Below are 26,653 nucleotides of genomic sequence, written 5' to 3'. Positions count from 1 at the left end.
TTTTTAGAATTTACTCTTTCTAAGCATTTGTTACTGCAGTGCTTAGCAGTGACCTCTTGAACCTCTTTATAAGATCAGAATAGAATAGAATAGAATAGAATTCTGAAGCAGTGTCATGGATTTCAGATGATTGATGAATTCTTTGCATTCACAAATTTATGATGAGATGTTATTCTTACAAAGCAGGCACAGTTTATGACAACATTCCGTAGTCAAAAGTTAGTATCTTACTTTATTGCTTACAGGCCCTGTTCCGAACAGTTGCCATGATGGTCCCAGATTATGCTTTGATTGGGGAAATTTCACTTTATTCAATGGGATTTCTGGACTCTAAGAGGTAAGACGTTGAATTTTCTACCTTAGTTGAGTTTGATATACCTCATTCCTCTGTAAGACATATATGTGTGTTTGAGGCATATATGGATGGCTGTCCATGTTTTGTTTCTCTAGAAAGCACTTTTTAATCTCCTGCTTTCTTGTAAATTCTCATTTACCACTTCATGTTGCCAGATGTGCACTTCTACACAGAGTCATTTGGAAAATGTATCAAAATATAAAACAGAATTCCTAGATGATGCACATGTTCTCTAGTATGGCATAATCTACAGTCTTGCTTCCTAGGTGTCTTGGGCCATCATCATCAGATTAGAATCACTGCAGATACTTTGTGTATAAAGGAAGGTCAATTGTTTTCCTTGCATTGAGAGATATTTTCACACTACATAATATTTTACTTTTCACAGTCTTGCCCAGAAAATTGTTGCCACTTACCGTTTGTGCTCAGAGCAGTTGTCATCTCAGCACCACTATGATTACGGGATGCGTGCAGTGAAATCTGTCCTGACTGCAGCAGGGAACCTAAAACTGAAGTACCCAGCTGAAAATGAGAGTGTGCTGTTGCTTCGGGCTTTGATGGATGTTAATTTGGCCAAATTCTTGTCTCAAGATGTGCCATTGTTTCAGGTAAGGTATTAGGCCAGTGTGGTTTAGGTTTTATGATGATGTGATCCATTGTAAGAACTCACAGAAACTGGTCATTATCTTAATTTAGAGCAGTTTGATCTAGATGATGCCATAGTAGTGTACAGTTACTTCAGTCCACTGAACTGAGGTCTGGAGGAACTCTTTGGTCCTGTTAGGATTATTTTGAAAAGCAAATTTTCGGTGGTGCCTTTCAAATTATTTTATAAAATGTTTTAGATGGTATCTTCTTAAAAATCATCTTGAGCTGTTTCATTCATGGAAATAATTGTTAAAAGTTTGTATTGTGACTTTGTGTTCGAAGAGAGATGAGGATAATTAAGTTAAGGTCAATTAGAAATTTGAGTTCAGAATAAAAATGATAAAGTTTCTGTTTGCATGCTGCTTTAATAGAAAATAAAGACTATGTTAAGCTATAAAGCAATCAATATTGAAGAGTAAAAGCACAGTACAAGCACAGCCAGAGTCACTGTTTTGAAATGCTGGAGCACATACCCTTCTATTTAATCACTGAAATTCTTTCAACTACTTTCACATCATTTTGTGTAATCCCGATGGGGGGAAATTTGCAAAGGTTAAGCTTGTTTCTACAATAGCAATATGTTTACAAGAACTGCAGGCACAGATTTCTATTTCACATATACAGAATACTTCCATGGCTACAGTTTGCCTAGAAGTTAGTTTTATTCAGCTGATGGCATTTGGTTTTAAGCTCCTGTTATCTGTGTAAGTATTGTTTTACTTGGGAATTTTATTTTTTTCTAACCTGTGTTTAAGTAGTGAGCTATTCTGTCTTTCCTTAACAGGGTATCATATCTGACCTGTTTCCTGGAGTGGTTCTTCCTACACCAGACTATGATGTATTTGTCAAGGCACTAACTGAAAATATTGAAAAATTGAATCTTCAAGCAGTGCCATGGTTCATTGGAAAAATTATTCAGGTTTATTTTCACATACTTCTGGGGAAGAAAAGCACGACAGCAGAAACACTCTTCATTCACTGTCTGTGTCATGATGAATAGCTAATAGTTTCCTTACCAATTAATGGACTATTACAAGTAGGGTATTTTTACTAAGTAAAAATCATGAAATAAAAGCCTGCTTTGGTCATAGTGATTGTGTAACTCAGTCTGTGAAGGAGTAATGTGTGCAGGCACATTGTAGGGCTTGTGCTTCAGAAAAGAAAATTAAGTGAAACTGTTACTAACTGCAGCAGTGTAGCCTAGTGAACAGAATGCTTGACTGGGAGCCAGGCTCTGTTCCCCGTTCTGTTCAGTCTCCTTGAGAAGTCTGAAAGAGATGACCTTGCTTATGCTTCACTTCCAGCCCTTTGCTCCCACTGCCTCCCATTTACTAGTATTGGGGATCTTTTAAACGGTACTTAACCTTTTTTCTAGTGCAGCCTAGTGACAGGGTAATGGCATCTAAAAATGTGTGGCCTGGACTAGGGTCATCAGTGGCCTTTCCAACAGCAGTTCAGACTTCATGGCTTACATTCAGACTTGCCTTGTGCTGCTTTCCAAACCATACTGTATCTTTCATTTAAATTGGGGTAGGGTTAACTGGTTAGGAAGCTAAAATAGGGAATATTTACATGATAAAACATGATAAAAAATCATCTTGGGGTATTACAGGTCTGTTTGATGGTGGTTTTGCTTTGACTTGAGCTTCAACAAGATCTTGTGGGGTGGCTGAAGAAGTTACCGCTCTTGCAGTCCAAAGTCAGCCTCTGTGGGACTGACCATGTGCCAGATCCTCAGAGCTGTAGTTTTTGTCAGCTTCATTGGTGACCACTGATTTCAGTTCAGGGCTGTGGTCTGCAGTATCTGGTTACTGCCTTCACACCCTGTACGTGGCTACTGTTGCAGTTGAGGGATGACATTGGCAAGGAGAAAGGGAGGATGCCTGGGGAAAAGGACTTCTGAAATTGTTTCAGTGAGAATTGCCATAAAGGCATGACTGCCCTCTGATTTGGATTAAGGCTTTGGCCAGCCAGCAGAATGCAGAGATTTGGTTGTGTCACATCTGGATGCAGGAGAGAGACTTATATTTTCATTCACATAACATGTAACACTTGCTTTTGTGCCATGTTAAGGAGTGGCTGTCCTGTCCCTGGCAGGTGTATGAAATGATGCTGGTGCGCCATGGTTTCATGATTGTTGGAGATCCTATGAGTGGGAAGACCAGTTCATACAAAGTGCTGGCTGGAGCCCTGGCTGATTTGTGTGCAGGTAACATTGTCCACCACAAGCTTCTCATTAACTGAAGCCAGTTCTATGACTATTATTTTTCCTTTGCTCAGGTTGTTAATTGTCCTATATTCTTCTTTCTTAACTGTAGAATTTCTTTTTTTTTCTGGTATGTTTGTCTGATTTTATTTTTGTCTACATCTACTGGAACAGTAAGCCATACTAATGTGTTTATGTTTTCTGAATTTTGTTAGGAATTTTATTTGTCCATAATATTCTTGAAAAAATTAGCTCCAATAGGATATTGTAAGTAGCTCCCATAAATACATGAAATCTATACTGCTTTCCTTTTTATTTTTTTCATGTATTTTTTTACAGCTTCTTGCTTGCCTTGTACAAATAAGGGAATTTTTTATTTACTGCTACCTTGTACAAGTAAGGGAATTTCTTGTTTACTGCTACCTAGATGCCAGATATCTGGGGTGTTTTGCTTTGAGCAGCTAGAGTAGGATCCTCAGGAATCATATTGTTCAGCTATCGAATAAAACTAACCCATCAAATTCTCAAGCTCATTTATTTGTCTTTTTACACAGCAAATGCCATGGATGAGTTTGCTGTTGATTACAAAATTATTAATCCCAAAGCCATTACTATGGGACAGTTGTATGGCAGTTTTGATCCTGTAAGTCATGAGTGGTCAGATGGAATTCTTGCAAAGGCCTTCAGGAAACAAGCATCTTCTACCACAGACAATCGCAAGTGGATTATTTTTGATGGCCCTGTGGATGCAGTTTGGATAGAGAACATGAATACTGTGCTGGATGATAATAAAAAGGTAGCCTAATGTTTGCCTGTAACCTCGTCCTTGAATAAACATACTTAATTTTAGTAGTAGCAGCATTGTCAAAGAAGGTGTGAAATTCAGGAAAGGCTGATGTGCCTAAAAACACTGCTTTATTTCCCCAGTTGTATGAGTGGGTTTAGATGGTGTTAGATAATATTAACCCATTACTTCTCCCTAGAAGCCTTGTCTTGCTCCTTCTTTGTTGAAATGAGGTTGATCATTGAGGCTTTTTAATTGACCCTTTTAGGAAACTGAAATTCATGGACTCAGTTCTGTGACTGAAAACTGAACTTGCTTAAATTGCCTCATGAATAAATTAATTTAAAAAAAGCTGTAAGTCATAACTGCTTTTTCTTGCAGAGTTATTTAAAGTTAGAGCATTGTTCTCTGTGTCTCTGCAAGCTTTACAGTAAGACATGGAAAAGTTGAGACAAAGTCATAAAATATCATTTATTGTAAGGATACAAATGAATGAGGAGTGACACTAAGTAGAATGTTCAGTGATTTTATGACATTGGTTTGAGTGTATGATCAGCAGTGACATGACTAGACCATGTTTATGTGATGCTCTTCTTCCAGTTTTGCTTAATGAGTGGTGAAATAATTCAGATGAGCCCAAAAATGAGTTTAATCTTTGAGCCAGCGGACCTAGAGCAGGCATCTCCAGCAACTGTCAGCAGGTAATGTGAGAGCATTCAAGCTTAAACTGTCTCACCTTGTACATGTACTCCTCTACCATAGGTGTTTGTTCTTCCCAGGTGTGGTATGATCTATATGGACCCACAACAGTTAGGCTGGAAGCCCTTGAAGGATTCCTACATGAAAACTCTGCCTCCAAACCTGCAGGAAGAACACCGTGAGCTGGTGCGAGACTTCATTTTTTGCACAGGTCTAATTTAGAAGATTACCTATAAGGTGACATTCACAGTTTGCCCACTTCAAGGCAGGCATGCAGAGTCAAAACTTTTTTATTATTGCCATTAACAGTTTAGTCTTCAAAGCCTTTTCCACCTCATTGCTTACATGAGCTCTCTGTGCTGTGCATTGTACTATGTTTTGTGTAGATGCAAATAAAGATAGGTGTTGATGAGAATCAGCTCTTAATGAAAATTGTAAATTCCTATTATTGGGCATTAAAATCTAGTAAAATAATTGGAATAATATTAGGATTGGAACTGTGGAAAACTTATTTATATGATTTGAGAATACTCCCTTTGAGTTTTTGCAGGAAGCTAGAATCAAATTCTAAAGAAGTACTAGACTAGAGAAACTCTTTATTTATAGTTTTCTAAGTTCATTAAAGTAATTATTCCTTAACCAGCAGATAGCCTGACCCTTTAGTGCATGTCCTTGAGTACTAATCCCTCAGAAAAGGGTAGTTCATTTCTGTCCTGTTTGCCAGTTTGAGTTCATGGAGCAGATCCCACCAGCAATGGGCAGTATTTACCTACATGCTGTGGCACTCCTGCAGGCACCAGTCAGCCCCAGCATGGTGGAATTTCTGCTGTGGCACAGTATCTGTGCTGGGTCCTCTGTAGGGGGCCTCTTTGTAAGGGAGGATGAAACCCTTACCTGTGTTTCTGTTGGGATATTTTTGTTGCCTAAGGAAGACAGGAATCTCTCTAGGCTGAGCTTCTGCTCTGCTGTCTGGATTAGTAACGGGGTAACAGAATTCCCACTGAAAACTTCTCTGTGGTAAAAGCAACATGTTTTCACCAGTGATGGTGTGACTTTGTGACCATTTCAGTACTGCTTCACATGAGCCCTTACCTGATCTCTCTGCCAACCTGGACATGATGCCTTATGTTTGACTGAGGATGAATGGAAGGACAGTGGGGAATGTGGCAAGTCCTGCATTATCACATAGCTGTTTCCTTTTCTCCTGGTAGATCAATGCCCTGTTTATGTGGCTAGTTGAGCCCTGTTTAGATTTTGTTGACCATCACTGCAAAGTCTTTGTAAAAACATCCTCTATTCACCTGAGTTACAGCTTGATGAAACTCTATTCTTCTCTCCTTGGTAAGTACCCTAAGCCACCTGGTTTTCATTTCAATTTTTTTTTTTTTTTCTGCCATGTCCTAGGATAAAATTCAGGTTATAAGATGCAAGGAAATACCAAAGAAATTCATTACTGTTGAGTTCATATAACACAGTCAGTGATCTCATTGATCAGTATTATTAATAGGTCTTTCCATACAGAGCTTTCACATTTGGAAACTGGTGTCATTACAAAACTGAACATGATTTTGCAAGTATGTTCTATGTTTTGCTTGCTGTTTGCTACAATGTGAAGAAAAGAGTTAGGACTCTTTCTAAATATTTTTCTTCTAATTTCATTTTTATTTGTAAACAGTATTTTACACAGATGAGATCCTCCTTTTGTAGATTGGCTTCATTCCACTGAAGACAGTGCTCTATTTTTGTCTCAGGATACTTCTGCAAAAATGCATTTTGAATTGGGATTTGTGGTTTTTACTGGCATTTAACTAAAATTCAAAATACATGTTTTAGATGAAATAATGGAATCCGACGAAGAGGACAGTGAAACCATGTCTGCTCAGCAAATCACCTCATGGCTGCAGGCGCTTTTCCTTTTTGCTTTGGTGTGGACAATTGGAGGGACTATTGATGCAGACAGCAGAAGAAAATTTGATTCGTTTTACCGCATCTTGCTCAATGGAATGAATGAGGAACACCCACGCCCTAAAAATGTGAAGCTTAACAAAAACAATATCTTCCCAGAAAAAGGTGCTTCTTCATAACTGTGCTTGCTTGCTTGGCCTTTCATAAAGCAGTAAGAAAGCTTGGGACTTAGTGTGCCTGGCAGATGTTAAGTCTGCAGCAGAGCCACCATCTGCCAAGCCTTGGGCTGCACAGTTGGCTGTCCTTTCCTGGCTCTTTTAACCAGGAGTAGCATATGCCTCCTGTTGTACTCAAACACTGTGGCTGAATTTGACCTAAAATAATTTGGTGATGATAATGGCAGGGGAGGGGTGGACTGAGAGGATGGGGGTGTACCTTGTGTACTAGAAAGCTTCCATTTTCTCACAATTTTGGAAATCTCACAGTAAAATTACTGAAGTTTATTTTTGTAATTTAATCAGTGGCTTTGCCTATGATGTGTTTTTCAATTAACAGGGAGTGTTTATGACTTCTATTTTAACAAGCAAGGCCATGGGAGATGGAACATGTGGACAGACTATATCACAAAGGAAGAGCAAGTTATTGACCCAGGGGCTAAGGTGCACATTGGTATCTTTATTATGGAAAATAATTATTTGACTAAATGATTTAGAGGTATAAAGAACTATATTAGGCTGTTTTATGATTGCTTTGCAACATTTCATTAGTCTCTGTGAGCTCCCTTTCATGCTTTTGTCTCAATTCTGGTACCAATAACACTGGATGTTCAGCACTGCAGGTGCACATGGAACCCTGAGGTTGTTTTGGTGGTTAAAATTTGGGTTCTGCTTTGTTCTCTGGCAGCATTTGATATTGGGGAAACCATGATGGGAAAAAGCTAAAGCCTGAATTTCCATTTCTTCATTTCTGTTTTCAGTGGTTGATCTTACGATACTGTAGTATGAGTTACTTAGAGAAAGCAAGCAAAGAGACTTATTACTCCTTTGGTATGTGGGCAACAATACTGAGAGTCTTGGATCTCCTCTATTTCCAAATAGGGCCACTCAGATTTTGATGGCAGCTGTGAACTGAATGGAAGGGAAGCACAGCAGAGATCTGCAGATGATGTTTCAAGATAACTTATGCATGTTTGACTTTTCATTCCACTGTAGTTGAAATTGTCTTGTCTATTAAGTACATGAGATTACATTTCATTCTGCTGCTGAAAATCTCTTCTCGATATCAAATCCCCAGCTGCTACTTATAAGTAAAAAATGAGGAAGAGGAAAAAAAGTCCATACCAGTGTTCCTTTCCCTTTGCACAGGAGGGGAACAGGACTAGGCAATTCATAACTCTGTAGTTCTCCAGGCTTTATATAATGTCTGTGAACCATAATATAGCTAATACTGCTTGTGCTATTGACTGTATAAGCCCTGAACAAGAAGTGGGGCCATGGTATCTACTAGAACCTTGTTATGGCTTATGTTTTCAGACAATAGAATTTTTTAAAAATGCATTTGTGGTACAATTGCTTGCAATTACAATTGTCCTGTAGTTGCTTGCAAATATTCATGTTGATTAAGGTATTAGATGTTTTATTTTACTTTCCTCCATAACAGGTATCTGAGCTGATCATTCCAACAATGGAAACTGCCAGACAAATGTTTTTTCTTAAGACATATGTGGACCATAATGTCCCTTTGCTTTTTGTGGGTCCCACTGGCACTGGAAAAACAGCTATAACAAACAACTTTCTACTAAAACTTCCAAAGGAAAAATACATCCCAAATTTCATCAACTTCTCTGCAAGAACCTCTGCTAACCAGACCCAGGATATTATTATGTCCAAGCTGGACAGAAGAAGAAGAGGATTATTTGGACCTCCAGTAGGGAAAGAAGCTATAATTTTTGTGGGTAAGACATATTTTTCAGTTTTTAAAAATAATTTTCATCCTGGCTTTAGGCAAAAGAAGCGGTTCACCGAGATTAGTACATTTGGATTGCCTCAGTGCGTTTTTTCAGGCATACAGAGAATCCTAGAATCTCCTGAGTTGGAAGGGACCCACAGGGATCATCAAAGGATTAGCACTGCCTTTGTTGAGGGATTTAAGTCATGGTTGTCTTCAAAATAGTTCTTAGAGTTGCAGTGGGACATAACATGAAATAAAATCACCAGCCACACTAAGTTAAGCCATCACCCTTAATTATGCCTGTGAGGTGTAATGGTATTTGATTTTAGTTAGTTCAATGAGAAGCAGGAATAACAACACACAGCCTTTTTCTACCTCTAGCTCAGTTATTTTTCCTTTTTAGAAGAAAAATGAATTCCTAAACACTGAGGATTTTTATTCAATGTCTGTGTTCTCCACAGATGACCTAAACATGCCTGAAAAGGAAGTGTATGGAGCCCAGCCAGCTATTGAGCTTCTCAGGCAATGGATTGATCATGGGCACTGGTACGACAGGAAAGATGCATCCCGCATCAGTATCATAGATGTCCTGCTTGTCACAGCTATGGGTCCCCCTGGGGGAGGCAGGAATGACATTACAGGTAGGAAATACATTACTGTGGCCACTGGTTATCTAGCTGACTGAAGTTATAGGGTGGGTTCAGGTTTCTACATTTATCTGTGACTGGTGGATCTACAGCTGCATTCACTGAGTGGGTCATTCCAGGTACAGGTCTGTTCTGTTCAAGTTCAAATCTGTACCTTTACCAGAGGGAGTTTAATCAACATTAGAAACAATGTTTTTAGTGTTGATTAATCTGTGAATGACAAAAGTTATTCTAAAATTAGTGACAGAGATTATTTCCGTTTTCTGTTCTTTGGAAAAGGGAGGGAATACATCTGCTTGCCATGTGCCTGTCTAGTCTCTTCTGTAGTTGTATCTCCTGCATTTATTTACATAGGCTGCCTGCATTTATTTACAAAAATGTTACCTGCAAGTTCATGATACCTGTCACAGCGTCATAAGGGAGGTTATATTTTCTCATGAAAAGAAAAGTAAATAAAAGCCATAATGTAGCTGCAGCTACATTATTATAGGCTATGTACAGCTGCATTGTTATAAGGCACTTCATGTTATTTTGCTTCTTATAAACACTGTGATACAGATATAATTGTGTGTGTTCTGAGGAGGCTTTATAAAAATAACTCCTCTAATATAGCTAAATCTAAAATTTACTCATGTATAGACTAATTCTTTTTAAGTGAAAGCCAATAACAAGATACTTGACTTTGTAAAGTTTTTACTGTGTCATATCATATTCAAGAAGGCTGAGATGAGCTGAAATTTTAAATTGGGTAGTAGTAGCCCTGTAATGGAGATGCATGTTTTATATACTCAAAACTGTTGTTTTAAGTTAAAAATTGATAGAAAATGTAAACCAGTTTATATTTCTTTTGCTTCACTGCTAGGGCAAAGATTTGCCAGAAACGAAATCATGAAGCTGGTGCCAGATTCAAATGTTTTTTTTTTAGTGACAGTCAAACTTAGAAGGAGCTAGCTGAAAGGTGGAAAAATATTTGAACATTTAAATGTCTCCTGCATCCTTCTGTGTGTGTTACAGGACGCTTCACAAGGCACTTGAATATTGTCTCTATCTGTGCTTTCAATGATGACATTTTAACCAAGATTTTTACTGCAGTTACTGATTGGCACTTCAGCAAAGGCTTTGATGCTTCATTTCTGAGGTAATGGGATCTATTTCCTGTAGCAACTTTGTTGTCTTTTTCCCTGAGATTTATCTGCAGAAGTTAAAACTGCATTTCTTTTCCTTCTTAAGGCTGGGTAAGATGATGGTCCAAGCGACATCAGGGATTTATAAATTGGCAGTTGATAATTTTCTCCCAACTCCTTCAAAATCCCACTATGTCTTTAATCTACGGGATTTTTCCAGGGTTATTAAAGGAGTTCTGCTCTGTCCACACACTCATTTGCAAGTAAGTTGTAGTTTAATTATGTTGATGTAGGAGAAAGCAGTGAAAAAAGTAACTTATTTTTATAATACATGAACTATGATTTCAGTATATTTACAGAGTTTAAGATCAGAATAGTCCCTGAATTCATTGTTATGTATTTTTTGTCTGTCTCTGAGGGAGAGAGCTATCATTCTGTAAATACAAATTGATTTGATACAGTAAAGAAAAATGCTTTGACATGGGAGTCCCAGTTTGTGTTGGCAGGAAGGACAGGATGGTAACTAGGTGAGGAATCCAGTTAAGTTAGCAGATGCTGGGCCATGTGCTGAATGGCTTGAGATTGAAAGTTTCCCACTGAGTTTAGTACAAGGTATAGCAGGGTCCAGATGGACATTTCTAACCTTTCCTTTTTGAACAAATCCTGCCTGAACTATATTTACCCATTCTTTTGTATTTACATTTTCAGGATGGAGATAAACTGATCAGACTCTGGGTTCATGAGGTTTACAGAGTTTTCTATGATCGCTTGGTTGATGAGGATGACAAGAATATTTTCTTTCAGATGGTACAAGAGACAACATTAAATAGCTTCAAGCAGAATATTAATAAGGTATTTTTGGGTAATGTGCTGGGATGAAGATGATACTGATGCATTTTCAGAAATACTTTAACATTGATATTAAATCAGTATTGGAGATATTTAGCAATATTTTGATCAGTGAATTTAAAAAGTATGGACAATCTTCCATTCAATATCAAGTATTCATATCAGAATGATTCATAACTTCTGAGGGTTTCTGTGTTGGGACAGAGGACCAACTGGAATGGAATAAATGTCTTGCACAGCATTTATCTGTGCTTTTACCCAAGATAATTATTTGGATGATTCAATGGGTATAGTGGGTACCTTTCTGAGAAAGCTTTTTAGAAGGAGTGATAAATTTGGCAGCAGTATCTCTCAGTTGAGGTATGCATATGTGGAACCCTGCATGTCAGCCTACAGTATTATTTTTCAGACCAAGGTTGTAAATAGAACAGTGAAAAAAAAGTGCTTTCCGCAGTATTAATGCTATGTAGATAAGGATTATTACAATTTAAGGGAAAATAACTCTCTAATAGCTAGGATTGTCTGTTGATTCTTATCTTTTTCCTAGGTACTGAGTCGTCTCTCACCTTCTGGAAAAGTCACTGATGATAATATTCGTGGCCTGTTCTTTGGAGACTATTTAAAGCCGAGCAGTTCTGTCAAAATTTATGATGAAATCACAGACTTAAAGCAGCTGACGAGCGTGATGGAATTCTACCTTGAGGAGTACAACAATATCAGCAAGGCCCCAATGTCCCTGGTCATGTTCCAGTTTGCTATTGAGCACATCTCGAGGATATGCCGGGTGCTGAAACAGGATAATGGGCACCTGCTGTTGGTGGGCGTTGGCGGCAGCGGCCGGCAAAGCGCGACCAAACTCGCCACCTTCATGAATTCCTTTGAGCTCTTCCAGATCGAAATCACCAAGTCCTATGGCATCACTGAGTGGAAAGATGATATCAAACAAGTCATGCTGAAAGCAGGTGTCGCCAACAACAGTGTGTCCTTTTTGTTCTGCGATAATCAAATAAAGGATGAGTCATTTGTGGAAGATATAAACATGCTTTTAAATACTGGGGATGTGCCAAATATCTTTGCAGCAGATGAGAAAGCTGAAATTGTTGAGAAAATGCAAGGTGCAGCAAGGATGGAGAACAGGAAAATTGAAGCCACACCCCTTGCTCTGTACAGTTTCTTCATTGAAAGGGTGAAGAAAAATTTGCATATTGTCTTAGGTCTGTATACAATGAGTTGTTTCTTAGAATGTTTTTATTTATGCTTATTTGCTTTTCTGCTTCCTAACTGCAAAGAAACTTAGGTAACAGTCATGTTTTTATTTTTGTAGCCATGAGTCCTATTGGAGATGCATTTCGGAATCGATTACGGATGTTCCCTTCACTGATAAACTGCTGCACCATTGATTGGTTCCAAACCTGGCCTACAGATGCTTTGGAAATGGTTGCTAACAAGTTTTTAGAGGATATTGAGCTCAAAGATGACATTAGAAAAGAGTATGAATTTATCTCTCAAGAAACATATGAAGCAAAAGTTTGTTCCCCTGCCCCTTGTGCCCCCAATTTGTTTGATCTGTCCTTATAAATGGACAAAGCTAAGCCAACTCTGGGATTTCAGTGCAAGTCAAAGATACCAAGACATATGTATCTGATGTTTCTGAAAATCAGGCTGCTCTTTGAGAGAAGTCCAAAATATTTCTAATAATGGGGAAAATACATTTCTGCCCTCCCTAACACTAATATGACTTAGCTTAGAGTAATTTTTTGAGAGCTGACGTAAAGACAGACTGTATTTTCAAAGTAAGGTGGAAAATTTTTCCCTAGGGTGGTGTCCGTGTGCAAATATTTCCAAGAAAGTGTGAGAGAACTCTCTGTTGGCTACTACACTACGCTGCGCAGACACAACTACGTGACACCAACTTCCTACGTGGAGCTGATTCTCACCTTCAAGACCCTGCTGAATAGGAAAAGGGAAGAAGTTGACATGATGAGGACTCGCTATCTTGTGGGACTTGAAAAGCTTGAATTTGCATCTTCACAAGTAAGTTTCAGATGAAAATGCTGAATACATCCCATACGCATACTTCAGTGTGAGGTCTCTATTGTTGAAACTTATAAAAATAAAACTTAATAATTTGTTCTTCACTATATTTATGATGCTATAGATAGTTTTCTATAGAAACCCAGCAGGAAAAGTTAGATTTCTGCTTAGTAAGTTGAAGAAACTGTGATGTCTAGTATTGGATTATAGCTCCTAATAGAAAACCAAATTAAAATGAAAGTACTCATTAAATGTTGAAAAATAAACATTATAAATTTCATTATTTACTTAAAACCTTATATGGAGAATCCACCTCAGCATTCTAGTACCTATTACCCTTACCAAAATAGGGGAGAAATTGAAAAACCTTGTAAGACAATATTAAACATTAATTCCTGAATAGATTCCAAGTAGGAAATTGATCAGCTTCCAGATAAATAATTCCTTTTTCAACCCATGTGATCCAGGGATTGATCTTTCCAAGATACAGACTAAAGGGGCTTCTAAGATACTTGCTGGATGAAGAAGAAGAAGATCCAGTTTGCAGCTGTTGCTGTCATTAATTCTGTGTTCCATTCCTGGTTTCTTTTGGATTTTGTTTTCCACCTGTGCGCTAAAGGATTATTTGGACTTTCAGTGAAAGTGACTGTGAGGAAAAAAATAGAATTCATCAATATATTTCTTGTTATCAACATTAATGAATCTTTTCATTGATGCATTTAATGCAAAAAAAGCATTTAATGAAAAAAGCAAGTGTATTACATAGATGATGATAAATATATCTTTAAAAATCTAATAAGCTAAATGAAAGAGCTCTTAGTAAAAATAAACTAGAGAACTGTTAATTCTTTAGATCAAATTTTAGATCTTTTTTAGATTGTATTACTATAGGGTCTTCCAATCTTTATTCCTAAGCCATCAAGGTATGAAATGCATGCAATGTTTGCACAGATTTTTTCTTGATTTCCTGTTGTATTCATCAGGTTGCAGACATGCAGAAAGAACTGACCGACCTTCAGCCTGAACTGATTAAAACATCTGCAGAAACAGAAAAAATGATGGTCAAGATTGAAAAGGAAACAGTTGAAGTAGATGCAAAAAAGGCAATAGTGTCAGCAGATGAAAAAGAGGCCAATGATGCAGCTGCTGTTGCCCAAGCTATTAAGGTAAAGCACAAGGGCTTGATGTGTTCCAAGTAAATGAGAGCTGTGATGATGTGATGATGTGTTAATGGGACGAGCCAAGCTCTTAAAGTAACAAAATTGCAGATGATGAATGACACGGCTCCTAATGTAAACACGGTAAATTTGGGCTATTTGGAGTCTGACTGCATCTCACAGCCCTGCAAAACTTCCCTTTATAGTTCATGTTCCAAAACCTGTAGAGCTCTTATTTCGCTACTAATATATTCTCATTTTCAACAGATTGAATAACGAGTTTATACTGTTTCCAGGCCCAAAGACAGTTAATTTAGAGTAAGATGAGGTAATTTGGCATATCCTTCATGTAGTCCTATTAGGCATTACTTTAGAGGTAATGCCAGACATCTGTAACACAGAATTTCCTGTGGGAAGCCTCAAGATTCCTCAATATTTTTTCTGTAACTAGCTGGAAACGTCAGTGATATTTAATATGGATAATTGCTGAGATCAGAGTATATGAGAAAGAATTTAAGCTACACATTATCCATTTTTCACCTGATCAGCACTGTACGATTTAACTAAGAACAGCTGTATCTAATCTTTAATTCTCATTGCTAAACCAGAGAGACTTTGATCTTGAAAGCTTATCTGACTTTTTCAACTATTAGTTCAGTTTATGGAAGTTATTAATTTCTCTACAAAGCTTCCCTCTTTAAACTGTGCAGTCAAACTGTGAAAGTAGTTTTGTGCTCTAGAAACACAAAGTTGTGAAGAGTCTGTTTAATGGGTGCTGAACAAGAGAGAATGTTCTGCGAGGCTGTGCTGTAGTGGGGTGATCAGGCTGCAGGCCTCATATTGCGTGGATCTTTACAGTTTTCTGCCCCAATATCTTAACAGGATGAATGTGAAGCAGATCTTGCAGAGGCTCTGCCAGCTCTGGCTGCAGCAGAGGCAGCTCTTAACACCCTGAATCCTTCCGACATCACTCTTGTGAAATCCATGCAGAATCCACCTGGTCCTGTCAAGCTCGTCATGGAGAGTATCTGTATCATGAGGGCAGTTAAACCAGAGAGGAAACCCGACCCCAGTGGCAGTGGTAATGACACAGCTTTTGTTATCCCTGCCCCAGGAATGTGTGGGTGCTGCTGTGGTGTGCTGGTGAGGTGCTCCTGGCACGAGTGCAGCTGTGTGCACTGGAGGTGCATTTTGCTGGCAGTGACAAGTACACTGACTAGTGAAGAGCTGCTTTTGCCATGCTAACGTATGGCTCTTGCCTGACACTGTTGTACAAGCTTTGTAAATATGATCCCAGGCACCAGCACAAAGTCATCTCTTCAACCTGCTGTGACCCAACCTTGAGATTTGCATTGCCTTGAGGAACTCTGGGCACTGGAGGTGTGCTGTGCACCATCTGCCTGTGTTTCCCCTTGTAGTCCCTGCTTCCAAACTCTCAGTTATGCTGGGAGAGGGAATTCTAGTTATACTTATGCTATAGGTGATTAGCAAGATATTTCTGTGTGATTTAATGTTGTTATTGTGGGATTGCATAGGATGTGCAAGGTAGGAAAGAGACCTCTTTTTTTTCACTTTTCTTCTACCTTATACCTATACAGTTCAACCCTTCATAATTAAAAATAAGACTTATAAACATGCCTTTCATCCAAATTGGTCTTATCTAGATTAAGAAGGAATACTTCCCCAGTTACTGATTTATCTAATAGATGATGCTAAGAAAGACTGTATAGTGATTTGTTTCCCTTAATGTGCTTTGTTGATTTAGAATTAATATGCAGCTAATAAATATGACATTGATTAGTGATGCTGAAGGTCCTTTCTGAGTTCCTTTAGGTAATGATTTTCCCAAACTATTTAATAGTCTTTTCATAGTAAAATTCCATTGCAATATCATTACGTTAATTCTTCATACTGTGTTTCAAACTATTTTTTTCAGTTTGAACATGCATGTATTGAGCCTGATTTTAGTCTTATTTGCAATATAGGTAAAATGATTGAAGACTTCTGGGGGCCAGCTAAAAAACTTCTTTCAGATATCAAGTTCCTTGACAGATTAAAGTCATATGACAAAGATAAAATTCCCCCTCCTATAATGAAGAAAATTAGAGACAAGTTTATGAATCATCCAGATTTTCAGCCAGAGGTCGTAAAAAATGTCTCATCTGCCTGTGAAGGCCTTTGCAAGTGGGTGCGAGCCATGGAGGTCTATGACCGCGTGCAGAAAGTGGTTGCCCCAAAGCGTGAGCGTTTGCAGGAGGCTGAAGGAATCCTGGACGTTCAGATGCAGAAGCTGCAAGTGAAACAAGCAGAACTTAAGGAAGTTGTTGATCGCCTCCAAGCTTTGCAAGATGAGTTTGATGAAATGAATCATCGGAAGAAGGAGTTAGAGGATAATATTGAACGTTGCTCCCAAAAGCTTGTGAGAGCTGAGCAGCTGATCAGTGGTCTGGGTGGAGAGAAGGACAGGTGGACAGAAGCTGCACGGTTATTAGGAATTCAGTATATAGACCTGGTAGGGGATGTGTTGTTGTCATCAGGAACTGTGGCTTATTTGGGAGCCTTTACTGTCGATTATCGCCTACAATGTCAAAAGCAGTGGCAAGATCTGTGCATTGAAAAGAACATTCCATGCTCCAGTGATTTTAGTTTAAGTAATACATTAGGGGATCCAGTCAAAATCCGTGCATGGCAGATTGCTGGATTGCCAGTTGATTCTTTTTCCATTGACAATGGTGTAATTGTTTCTAACTCAAGAAGATGGGCTTTAATGATAGATCCTCAAAGGCAAGCTAACAAGTGGATTAAAAATATGGAGAAAGCTAACAAGCTGTCAGTTATCAAATTATCTGACACACATTATGTGAGGACATTAGAAACTGCTCTTCAGCTTGGAACACCAGTCTTGCTAGAAAATGTTGGTGAAGAATTAGATGCTTTCCTTGAACCTATTTTATTAAAGCAAACATTCAAGCAACAAGGTGTAGAATACATGAAACTAGGGGAAAATATAATTGAATATTCAAAAGACTTCAGGTTTTACATGACAACCCACTTAAGAAATCCTCATTATTATCCTGAAGTGGCTGTAAAAGTTTGTCTACTCAATTTCATGATTACACCTTTAGGTCTTCAGGACCAGCTTCTTGGAATTGTAGCTGCAAAGGAAAAGCCTGAGCTAGAAGAAAAGAAAAACCAGCTCATCATAGAAAGTGCAGCCAATAAGAAACAACTAAAGGAAATAGAAGATAAAATCCTGGAGGTCCTTTCCTATTCAGAAGGAAACATCTTAGAGGATGAAACAGCAATTAATATTTTGTCTTCATCCAAAGAGTTATCTGCAGAAATCTCTGAAAAGCAAAAAATTGCTTCTGTAACTGAGCAGGAAATAGATTCTACTCGAATGGGGTATAAGCCAGTTGCTGTTCATTCAGCTGTTGTCTTCTTCTGCATCTCTGATCTGGCAAACATTGAACCTATGTACCAGTATTCATTGATTTGGTTCATTAACTTGTATGTTCAATCTATTGCTAAAAGCAGGAAGAGTGGACGTCTAATGGAAAGAATTAAAAATATAACTAACCATTTCACAGTAAGCATCTATAATAATGTCTGTCGTTCCCTGTTTGAAAAGGACAAGTTGCTATTCTCCTTCCTTCTAACAGTAGGCATTATGAAGGGAAAAGGCCAGATAGATGATGCAGTTTGGCGTTTCCTACTGACAGGAGGTGTTGCTCTTGATAATCCTCACCCCAATCCAGCTCCAGACTGGCTGTCAAATAAATCATGGGCTGAGCTCGTACGTGCATCTTCCCTGACAAACCTGCAGGGACTAATGGAACACGTAAGAGACAACACTTCCAAGTGGAAGCCAATCTATGACTCTGTCAAGCCCCATGAAGAAGAATTCCCAGACACCTGGAGCTCACTGACTGGGTTAGAGCGCATGGTTATTCTCAGGTGTTTGCGACCTGACAAAATTATCCCGGCAGTGCAGATCTTCATTGTGGAAAACATGGGAAGAACATTTATTGAACCACCTACATTTGATCTTGGAAGAAGTTACAGTGATTCAAATTGTTGTGCCCCTTTGATTTTTATATTATCTCCTGGTGCTGATCCTATGGCAGGTGAGATTTGTATTAAAAAGAATCTTTTTTTATCTGGTTAAATGTCACCGAGTCTGACTAAACTGTTAATAGTGTAGGCCCCCTCATTTGATCTTTAAATTGTCTTTAAAGTACAATACAGCAATGATGGAATATAAAACACTGGCATCTGCCCATATATAAACAACGATAGTAAAATTGTTGGAGGGTGGAATGAAAGTAGTGGTGATGAAATGTCTCAGTCTCTGAGTAGCAGTTTGGGGATCTAACAGACTAGCATCCAGACCAGTTTATAATTTGTACTTGCATTACAATTCTTTCTGTGGGTGTTGGAGGTTTGCCCCGGTCATTATTGCAACCCCTCCTCCAGTAAGTTTCCTCCCTCTCAGTTACTAATTAAATGGTGTATAGGCCACACTTTAAAGAACATCTAACAAATGTGTTTTTAAGTATAACCACCCAGATTATTTTTAAATCTGGTTTTCTGCCAAAAGAATTGTGACATGGAGCCATACCATAAGGATGTATTTCCAGAAAGTACTGATTTTGATAGCAAAGCTAGAGGTCTATTTTTAGCCAGATCTAAAGATCCAACTTGCAGCTCAACTCCCATAAACAATTGTACCTGTCCAACAGAGAGAGTTGGGGGCTGTTGTGCAGCCTGGAACTGAAGACATGTGCCCAAAGAAGAGGTCAACCTGGCAAATTTTTGGGTTGGTTTTCTTTTAATTAATACCTTATACCCCTAAATTTTAGTATATGCCTCAGAGACACAGTGACTGATACAGCATATGATACAACTTCTGGGTTGTTGAGGTGGTTTTGTTTGGTTGGTTTTTTAATTGAGTAAGATACTTGTTGACTTTTCTCCCTTTAATTACATTATAAAAAGGATGAATATAACATATTCTACTTTCTTATAGACACTGTCTTTGTTTGCATGTATAAAACTTTGCCATCATAGGTTTGCTAAAATTTGCTGATGATGTTAGCATGGGAAGCTCAAGCGTTCAAACAGTTTCCCTTGGCCAGGGCCAGGGCCCAATAGCAGAAAAAATGATTTACCAGGCTATTACTGATGGAACCTGGGTAGTGTTACAAAACTGCCATCTTGCAACCAGCTGGATGCCTGCCTTGGAAAAAATCTGTGAGGAAGTTATAGTGCCTGAGAATACCAATGAAAAGTTCAGGTAAGAGTTGTAGTATTTTGCCCTTTTTAATGTGAGTGTTTCCTGTTTGCTGAAGACCCTACTAAAAATAAATTAAAATTCTTCTGTAAGAATGCCTAAATATGACATTCATATAATTTATGTGCAGTGATAAAACAAAGATCCATAATTAAGAGGTCATCTTTTCTACCTGTCCAGTATAATCTACTTTATGCCTGCATTTTAGACCTCTAGTTAAGCAAGTAGTAAAACTTAGTCTTCTACAGATCAAGATGCAGGATTATATTATTGATTTATTACTATTATTACTATTACTAGTACTGCTCTTACTATTATATGATTATTTAATAATGTGCTTTTCAAATTTCTTTTTAGGTTGTGGTTGACTAGTTATCCATCAGAAAAGTTTCCTGTTAGTATCCTCCAGAATGGCATCAAAATGACAAATGAGCCTCCAAAAGGCGTTAGAGTGAACCTCCTTCGCTCATACCTGAATGATCCCATCTCTGACCCTGTGTTTTTTAAAAGCTGCCAAAAGCCAAAAATGTGGCAAAAACTGCTTTTTGGCCTTTGCTTTTTTCATGCTGTTGTGCAGGAAAGGAGAAACTTTGGCCCACTGGGTAAGTTTTAATTACTTTGCACTTCACAAAAAAAAAAAAAAAAAATTGTGCTTTTGAAATGCATTGTTGGTCTCTCTGTAAAGAAGTCAGTACTGTGAACAGTATTACAAGAGTGCAATCTGCATTGCACAGAACATCATATAGTCTAAAAGCTGTAATTTGCAGGGATTCTTATTCAGCCAAAGCTACTTTTGAAGCTACTTAAAGTTTTACCCTGGGGAAGACTAGAAAGCACTATTTTTTTCAAATAAACGTATTATACAGTAGTTACATGAAATTATAGCTTACTAAATTATTACTTAGTTCTTACTAACAATCAAATTCAGATCTGTTTTAAATGTTTGAAATTAAGAATATGCCTTCATTCTGCTTTTGTTACTTATGTGCATACTTTGTTTTATCAAATCTAGTGCATGTATTTACTCGGTGTGAAGCAAATTTATGTAGCTGCAGTGTGTTGTTTATAACATAGCAAAGAAAAGATACGTATTCATAAGATTCGTGCTTCAGCTTTTTCTGTAATCTTCAAATAAGTAGAAAACAATATAGAATTTCTGTATACCATAGAAATGTATGGACTTAGAGATTCCATTTCTATAACTATACAAAGTTTACGCTCTGCACTTGTGTAAATGCAGTTTTCAGTCTTCCATTCCAGCTGAATCTGTCTTCCTCCTAACAGGTTGCTGTTAGGAAATGTTTTATTTTGACTGAAAGCCTCTGTAGTTATTTTAACAGTTAGCTGTTTAAATAGGCACTAAACTTCCAGTATGAAGACATTCATTAATTGCTTTAAAGTAAAACTGAATTTTCTAGAGGCCATTTTCTAACATCACATCTACTGCTAATGCGACCAACTATCTGGGTGAAGAAGGATTCAGTAGCCCTATTTTTGTTTTGCACTAGGGATTTAGGCATTCTGAAGGATTCTTTTATCTGGATTATGTTCCTATTTGTTTGACTGCTTGCTTGCTTGTTTTGTACTGTTACTGTGAATGTCATCTGCAAACAGTATTATAATAAATGGGCAGATTAAAAATTGAAATAAATAAGTTAATTAAAACTTCTGTTCTCATTGTGTCCAGATAGCAACAAATTAGCTTAAATTACCAAGCAGGTAAAATATAATTTTCAGGATATTGTGATCCCAAAATACTTATGCTTAATAAACAGCCGAGTATATTCCAGACTGCTTCTCGACTATGTGCCAGTTGTATTTTCAGCTCTGTAGGAGCAGTCTAGTATCAACACTACCATTTCCTGAGCCCAGCTGTCAGTACATTGCACCACTGCCCTGTGTATCTTTTCTGAATTGAACAGGTTGGAATATTCCATACGAATTCAACGAGTCTGACCTCAGAATCAGTATGCAACAGATCCAGATGTTTCTGAATGATTATGAAGAAATCCCATTTGAAGCTCTGACCTATCTAACAGGTACAGACATTACATCCTCTCACATGTGTTTGTTGACTTTGCTGGGCACTTTCAGCTGATGCGCTGATAAATTGGTGAGTTTTCAACAAATTGAATGTACTCCACTCTGGTTTGTTTTATTGGCCTTCCACATCCAAGGTGGTTGTCATTGCATGCATGTTGGAGCTGGACTGTAATTGGAGTTGGATCGCAGACCCTCAGATGTCATTGTTGTTTTGACTTGTATATGGCTACAATTACTGATGGTCCAGCAAACCTCCTGGTCTTTGCCTCATATACATCAAATAAAACCATCGATGGTGTCTGGCTCACCTTCACCAATCAGTGTGAGCCTGACACGGGAAACTTTAGCACTTCACCAGAGGATGTGATAATACTCAGGGGTTTAAAGCAGGAAGTGTTGATGTGTGTAAACTCAGCTGCTGTGGCCATCCTGTTCTCATTCTCCAGGGAGATAATTAGCTGTATGAAAAAGAATTTTGGGACATGAGTAGCAGTTTCTCAGAGCAACTGATAGTGTTCCTTAAATCTTCTATCATCAAGACATAATTTTGGCTCACAGAAGTTCAAGTGTCTAATTTCTATTGAATCATTTGGAGTATAAGACCTAAAAACTTTGGAAGATCTGTAGCTTTGGAGCTTCAACTTACTAGAGTTTCACATTATTGCAAATCAGTTTTTATTGGTTCATTTACTTTCAGGTTTTTTTGTCCTGGTTTTGTCTTTTCCCAGGGGAGTGTAACTATGGAGGTAGAGTGACAGATGATAAAGACAGGCGTCTTCTCCTGTCCCTTCTTTCCATAATCTACAACAAGGACATAGAGCAGGAGAAGTACATGCTTTCAGCTGGAAGTGACTACTACATACCACCACATGGCCCATATGAGGTGAGAAGACAACACCTGTAAATTCTCTCTCAGTTATTGGAAAAGAACTTACCTACACTGTGCTTATCTAATGCTGAATACAACAAATAGAAAATACACCCCGTAAGATCATAAAGCCATGCCAGATTGTATCTTGTGTATGAAATACAAATCTGGTACTTAGTATGTGCCACAGCCCAACGGGGATGTACAGATCATCCAATACTCTGGCATTTGTTGATACAAAGAGCCACTCTGTGCAATCCCAATACAGTTCCAGAAAGCCAATAGGAGTCAGGAATTTACATGTTACTTCTGCACTTTCTTGCAACCAGTCTGACCTTGAAAGCAGCAATCAGTAGGAAGAGGTGGAATGGCAGGCGTATAATCAGTTTCCATCCTCTTTTTCCCTCCTAACAGGTGTACAGAATGTGCTCAAATCTCACCTCTTTGTGTAGCCCACAGTTGTCGGGATGACACATCCAGCATCCTACCCCTTCTGTGACTCCTACCAATCCTTGAATATTTCTAAAGTACTTTTATTTCTCTTGCCACTTAGATGAGGGTGGTAATAACAACTCCTCCACGAGTTTTTTAATCACTCAGAACTTTTATATTTATCTCTGTGGAGAGTCAGACAATTCCTGGATGTGTTTAACAGAGATCTACCATCTTTAGTTGTAAATGGGAAAGTTCTATTCCAGTTGGATTATTTATGACTATCACATTGCATGATGTGTGGCATCTGAATGGTTGTTTTGCAGTCTTATATTGAATACATACGAAGTTTGCCAATTACAACACATCCTGAAGTGTTTGGACTTCATGAAAATGCAGACATCACCAAGGATAACCAGGAGACCAACCAGCTTTTCCATGCAGTGCTCCTGACTTTGCCTAGAGAAGCAGGGGGAGCTGGCAAGTCCCCTCAGGTAACTGGGGAGGAAAGATCAATTTGCTCTCTGGAAAGGTGCCCTTCCATGGCATGTCCTAGGTCTCAGAATAATCCAACACCTCTCATCTCATGACTGTAGCATTGGGAGTAGATGTGAATGTCCCTGTAGAGAAGCAGTGGATTTGGCATAGCACCTTTAAAAGATGGAAGATACCTTCATGACTTTGCATTCAAACAGATAGATACCATCCTGGCAGCTCAGGTTACTCAGGCCAGATCCATGCCCCTTTGAAATATAGATAAATATACTTTCAAGCCTCTCAGACATCCTGTATTTTATACACAAGTGGGTTCTTGAAAAGTGGAATTGATGGAACCTCATTTCCTGCAGGGTTGTCTAGTGATCATATTCTATGATGTTTAATATGCTGTAAGTAAAGCTTCTCTTGTGGCTGGGTTATTAATGGGAGTCTTCCCTTTATTTTGCTCATGCTGCCTGCTTTATTTTTTCCTTCATTGTGGCAGTAATAGGATTATGCTTATCTACTCTCCTGCCAGTTTCCTTAGAAATTGCTTAAAATCTTGTTGCAAATTAAAAATTACTAACAAACTTAAAATTATTGAGAAGGAAGGAGATAGCAGGCACCTGCAGAGACAGACAGGATGATACCTGAAGTGAGTAAGAGCATAAAAGAACTATATCTTTAGGAAAATGGACTAAAATATCTATGTGGTTATACAGAAAAAAAATTTAAAATTTATAGTGTTTTGTGGAATTTATTCAATAAAAATAAGAGGGAAATAAAGAATATTTGTTATTCACTGCAAACTTGTGACTTCAGGAAGTTGTTGAAGATTTGGCACAGGACATCCTATCCAAACTACCACGTAGCTTTGATATGGAAGAAGTAATGAAAGCATATCCAGTACTTTATGAAGAGTCCATGAATACAGTTCTTAGGCAAGAACTGATTCGATTTAACAGGTATGGATCAATGTTTTGTGTAGTACTTCTTAAACTGAAATATGCTTGTGTTCATTGGTGCTAGCTGCTTATAAGCCTTAAACATGGCTTATACTCTTAACATACTCTTAACATGTTAGATGCTACTTTGGATGAATCTTTTAAAAAATACTTGAAAGCTGCAGCTGAGTACCTGAATATAGCAATAGTACCTGTATTCTTGGATTATGAATTTAAATCAGCTTTGAATTTGTTGTGTTGAGGTAGAGCAGCCTACTTTAGTCTTTGTAAGTGATACTGAGGCCCGAATATTCACAGCACACTATGACAATGACTGCTACAAGCTTTAAAGCTCTTGTCACTTGATTTCCCTTGTGTAGAGGGAAAGTTTTCACTGTCTTTTATTCTGTGTGTGTGTTTTTAATTTGTTTGCTTTTTGATAACTACAGGTGAGATAAGGAATTTCTGACAGGACAGTTACCACCTCTATCAACCCTTCATTCAAGTTGGACTGAGGGATATTTAGCCAGTAGTAAGAAGTAAATAATGACAATTCCTTTGTTTTCTCTGAAGGCTTACTGAAGTTGTTCGGAGCAGCCTCATTAATATAGGCAAAGCCATTAAAGGCCAAGTGTTGATGTCTTCTGAGCTTGAAGATGTTTTCAACAGCATGCTAGTGGGAAAAGTGCCATCAATGTGGGCTGCCAAATCCTATCCATCACTGAAGCCTCTGGGAAGCTATGTGTCGGATCTCCTCTGTCGTTTGGAGTTCTTCCAGGTCTGCTAAACTGAGACTGAAGGGGAGTTGTAGTTGAAAGTTGGGTGGAGAGAGTGTGTCACTGTTGTCCTTGCTCAGCAGTGCCTGGGTAGCTCCAGACTGAGATGCTCACACACACTCATGGCCAAATACACTCTGCATTAGCAGCACTGCAGTTAGCTGAGCAATTGCTCAGCAGGGTGAGCTGGGAGCATGATCCCTTGCTGCTAATCCAGTGCTACTTTTGGTGGTTTCCGTCTTTCTATTTCTAGAAGGTTCATTTTAGTTTGAATTGGTGTCTTAATGGCTTCCTTGCTGAAAGGACACTGAGCTGGATGTGAGAATGCAGTAGAACCACTGCATAACAGGTGCTGTGAAATTTTATATATATGTGTCTGTAAATATCTTTCAAGTTTCATAAAACGTGACACCACTTTCACATGCTTTTTGAACAGGCTGTTTTATTTTTAACTCGCCATTCCATTATTTCCCTTGGACTCTTAGCACTCCTAAAACAGCTTGAAATTTTGGGTGTAGCTTAAATAATGAGGAACTGAGGTGCAGTGAAACCCCATAGAAGTCAGGAGAGGAAAAAAATAGGAAGAAGTGTCTGAAATGTATGTAAATGGCAGAGCTTCCTGTTTGCTGGATTAGAGCATTGCATGGGCTTCTTTTGACTCCAAATAACTTACAATAGTGTGAAGAAATTCTGCTTTTGTTTTGCTTTCTCCTACTGCATTGTGTGGAAAAGGCCCAAGACCTCCTTGTCTGGCAAAAATCATCTGGAATGATTTCCTCTACTGGGATCTGATGTGTAGGCTGTAGTGAGTGCCTTCACAGTGATCAGTGAAGAGGCATTGATCAGTGAAGAATGTGAAAGAATTTGGCCTTCTTTCATGTCAGGAGATTGGTGTTTACAAGACTGTAAAAGAAAGCATTTTGATAAAAGTGCCCAAATTCAATCACTTTTCTTGTTTTTGGAGGCCACTATCAAGACTTAACAAAATGTGCTATGCTATTTTCTGAATTTTTTCTCAGTAGCACTGAGTTTTGGTTGTTTCAGAATGAGTGATTATTTTTGTTGTCATCCTAAAGAACTGATTTCTGTGATCTGTTGTCTCTGAGAAACAGAAAATTGATGGAAAGATGCAGAGGGTCCCGTCAAGTCTTAGATCTCATCGTGCTTCCCTTTTCTGGTGAATTGACACAGTGAAACCACAAATATATTGGATTTTTTTTTTTACATTTGTTTTCTCTCTCCTTATTCAGGATTGGGTTGACAAGGGGCCACCCACAGTCTTTTGGCTCTCAGGATTCTTCTTCACTCAGTCGTTTTTGACCGGTGTTTTACAAAACTTTGCCAGAAAATACACCATCCCAATTGACCACATTGGATTTGAGTTTGAGGTAAGAAAAATGCAGAAGAATTTTGTTTTTCTTGAACAGTTTGAAACATGTTCTGGGGCATCAAGAAATAGTTT

The 26,653-nt window shown here is 38.2% G+C and overlaps 1 protein-coding gene across 1 annotated transcript in view; it reads left to right on the top strand.

Moving 5' to 3' along the window:
• Positions 1 to 26,653, top strand: part of DNAH3 (dynein axonemal heavy chain 3) — a 55,555-nt gene that overhangs the window by 25,732 nt on the left and 3,170 nt on the right. Inside the window, exons 31-59 of the mRNA XM_066329641.1 lie at positions 246 to 337; positions 744 to 963; positions 1,788 to 1,922; positions 3,101 to 3,212; positions 3,764 to 4,005; positions 4,594 to 4,694; positions 4,773 to 4,878; positions 5,904 to 6,033; positions 6,526 to 6,762; positions 7,153 to 7,256; positions 8,257 to 8,551; positions 9,009 to 9,188; positions 10,209 to 10,332; positions 10,425 to 10,581; positions 11,027 to 11,170; positions 11,715 to 12,381; positions 12,492 to 12,657; positions 12,985 to 13,201; positions 14,185 to 14,367; positions 15,241 to 15,439; positions 16,344 to 18,485; positions 19,429 to 19,654; positions 20,009 to 20,253; positions 21,574 to 21,690; positions 22,423 to 22,577; positions 23,321 to 23,488; positions 24,294 to 24,436; positions 24,989 to 25,193; positions 26,442 to 26,579. Of these exons, the coding sequence (XP_066185738.1) occupies positions 246 to 337; positions 744 to 963; positions 1,788 to 1,922; positions 3,101 to 3,212; positions 3,764 to 4,005; positions 4,594 to 4,694; positions 4,773 to 4,878; positions 5,904 to 6,033; positions 6,526 to 6,762; positions 7,153 to 7,256; positions 8,257 to 8,551; positions 9,009 to 9,188; positions 10,209 to 10,332; positions 10,425 to 10,581; positions 11,027 to 11,170; positions 11,715 to 12,381; positions 12,492 to 12,657; positions 12,985 to 13,201; positions 14,185 to 14,367; positions 15,241 to 15,439; positions 16,344 to 18,485; positions 19,429 to 19,654; positions 20,009 to 20,253; positions 21,574 to 21,690; positions 22,423 to 22,577; positions 23,321 to 23,488; positions 24,294 to 24,436; positions 24,989 to 25,193; positions 26,442 to 26,579 (7,350 nt within the window). The remainder of the gene's footprint in view (positions 1 to 245; positions 338 to 743; positions 964 to 1,787; positions 1,923 to 3,100; positions 3,213 to 3,763; positions 4,006 to 4,593; positions 4,695 to 4,772; positions 4,879 to 5,903; positions 6,034 to 6,525; positions 6,763 to 7,152; positions 7,257 to 8,256; positions 8,552 to 9,008; positions 9,189 to 10,208; positions 10,333 to 10,424; positions 10,582 to 11,026; positions 11,171 to 11,714; positions 12,382 to 12,491; positions 12,658 to 12,984; positions 13,202 to 14,184; positions 14,368 to 15,240; positions 15,440 to 16,343; positions 18,486 to 19,428; positions 19,655 to 20,008; positions 20,254 to 21,573; positions 21,691 to 22,422; positions 22,578 to 23,320; positions 23,489 to 24,293; positions 24,437 to 24,988; positions 25,194 to 26,441; positions 26,580 to 26,653) is intronic.

Source organism: Sylvia atricapilla, chromosome 15, assembly GCF_009819655.1.
Source record: "Sylvia atricapilla isolate bSylAtr1 chromosome 15, bSylAtr1.pri, whole genome shotgun sequence".
Classification (NCBI taxonomy): domain Eukaryota; kingdom Metazoa; phylum Chordata; class Aves; order Passeriformes; family Sylviidae; genus Sylvia; species Sylvia atricapilla.
Note: the sequence above shows the minus strand (reverse complement) of the source record. Positions and strands in the feature narration are given on the sequence as shown.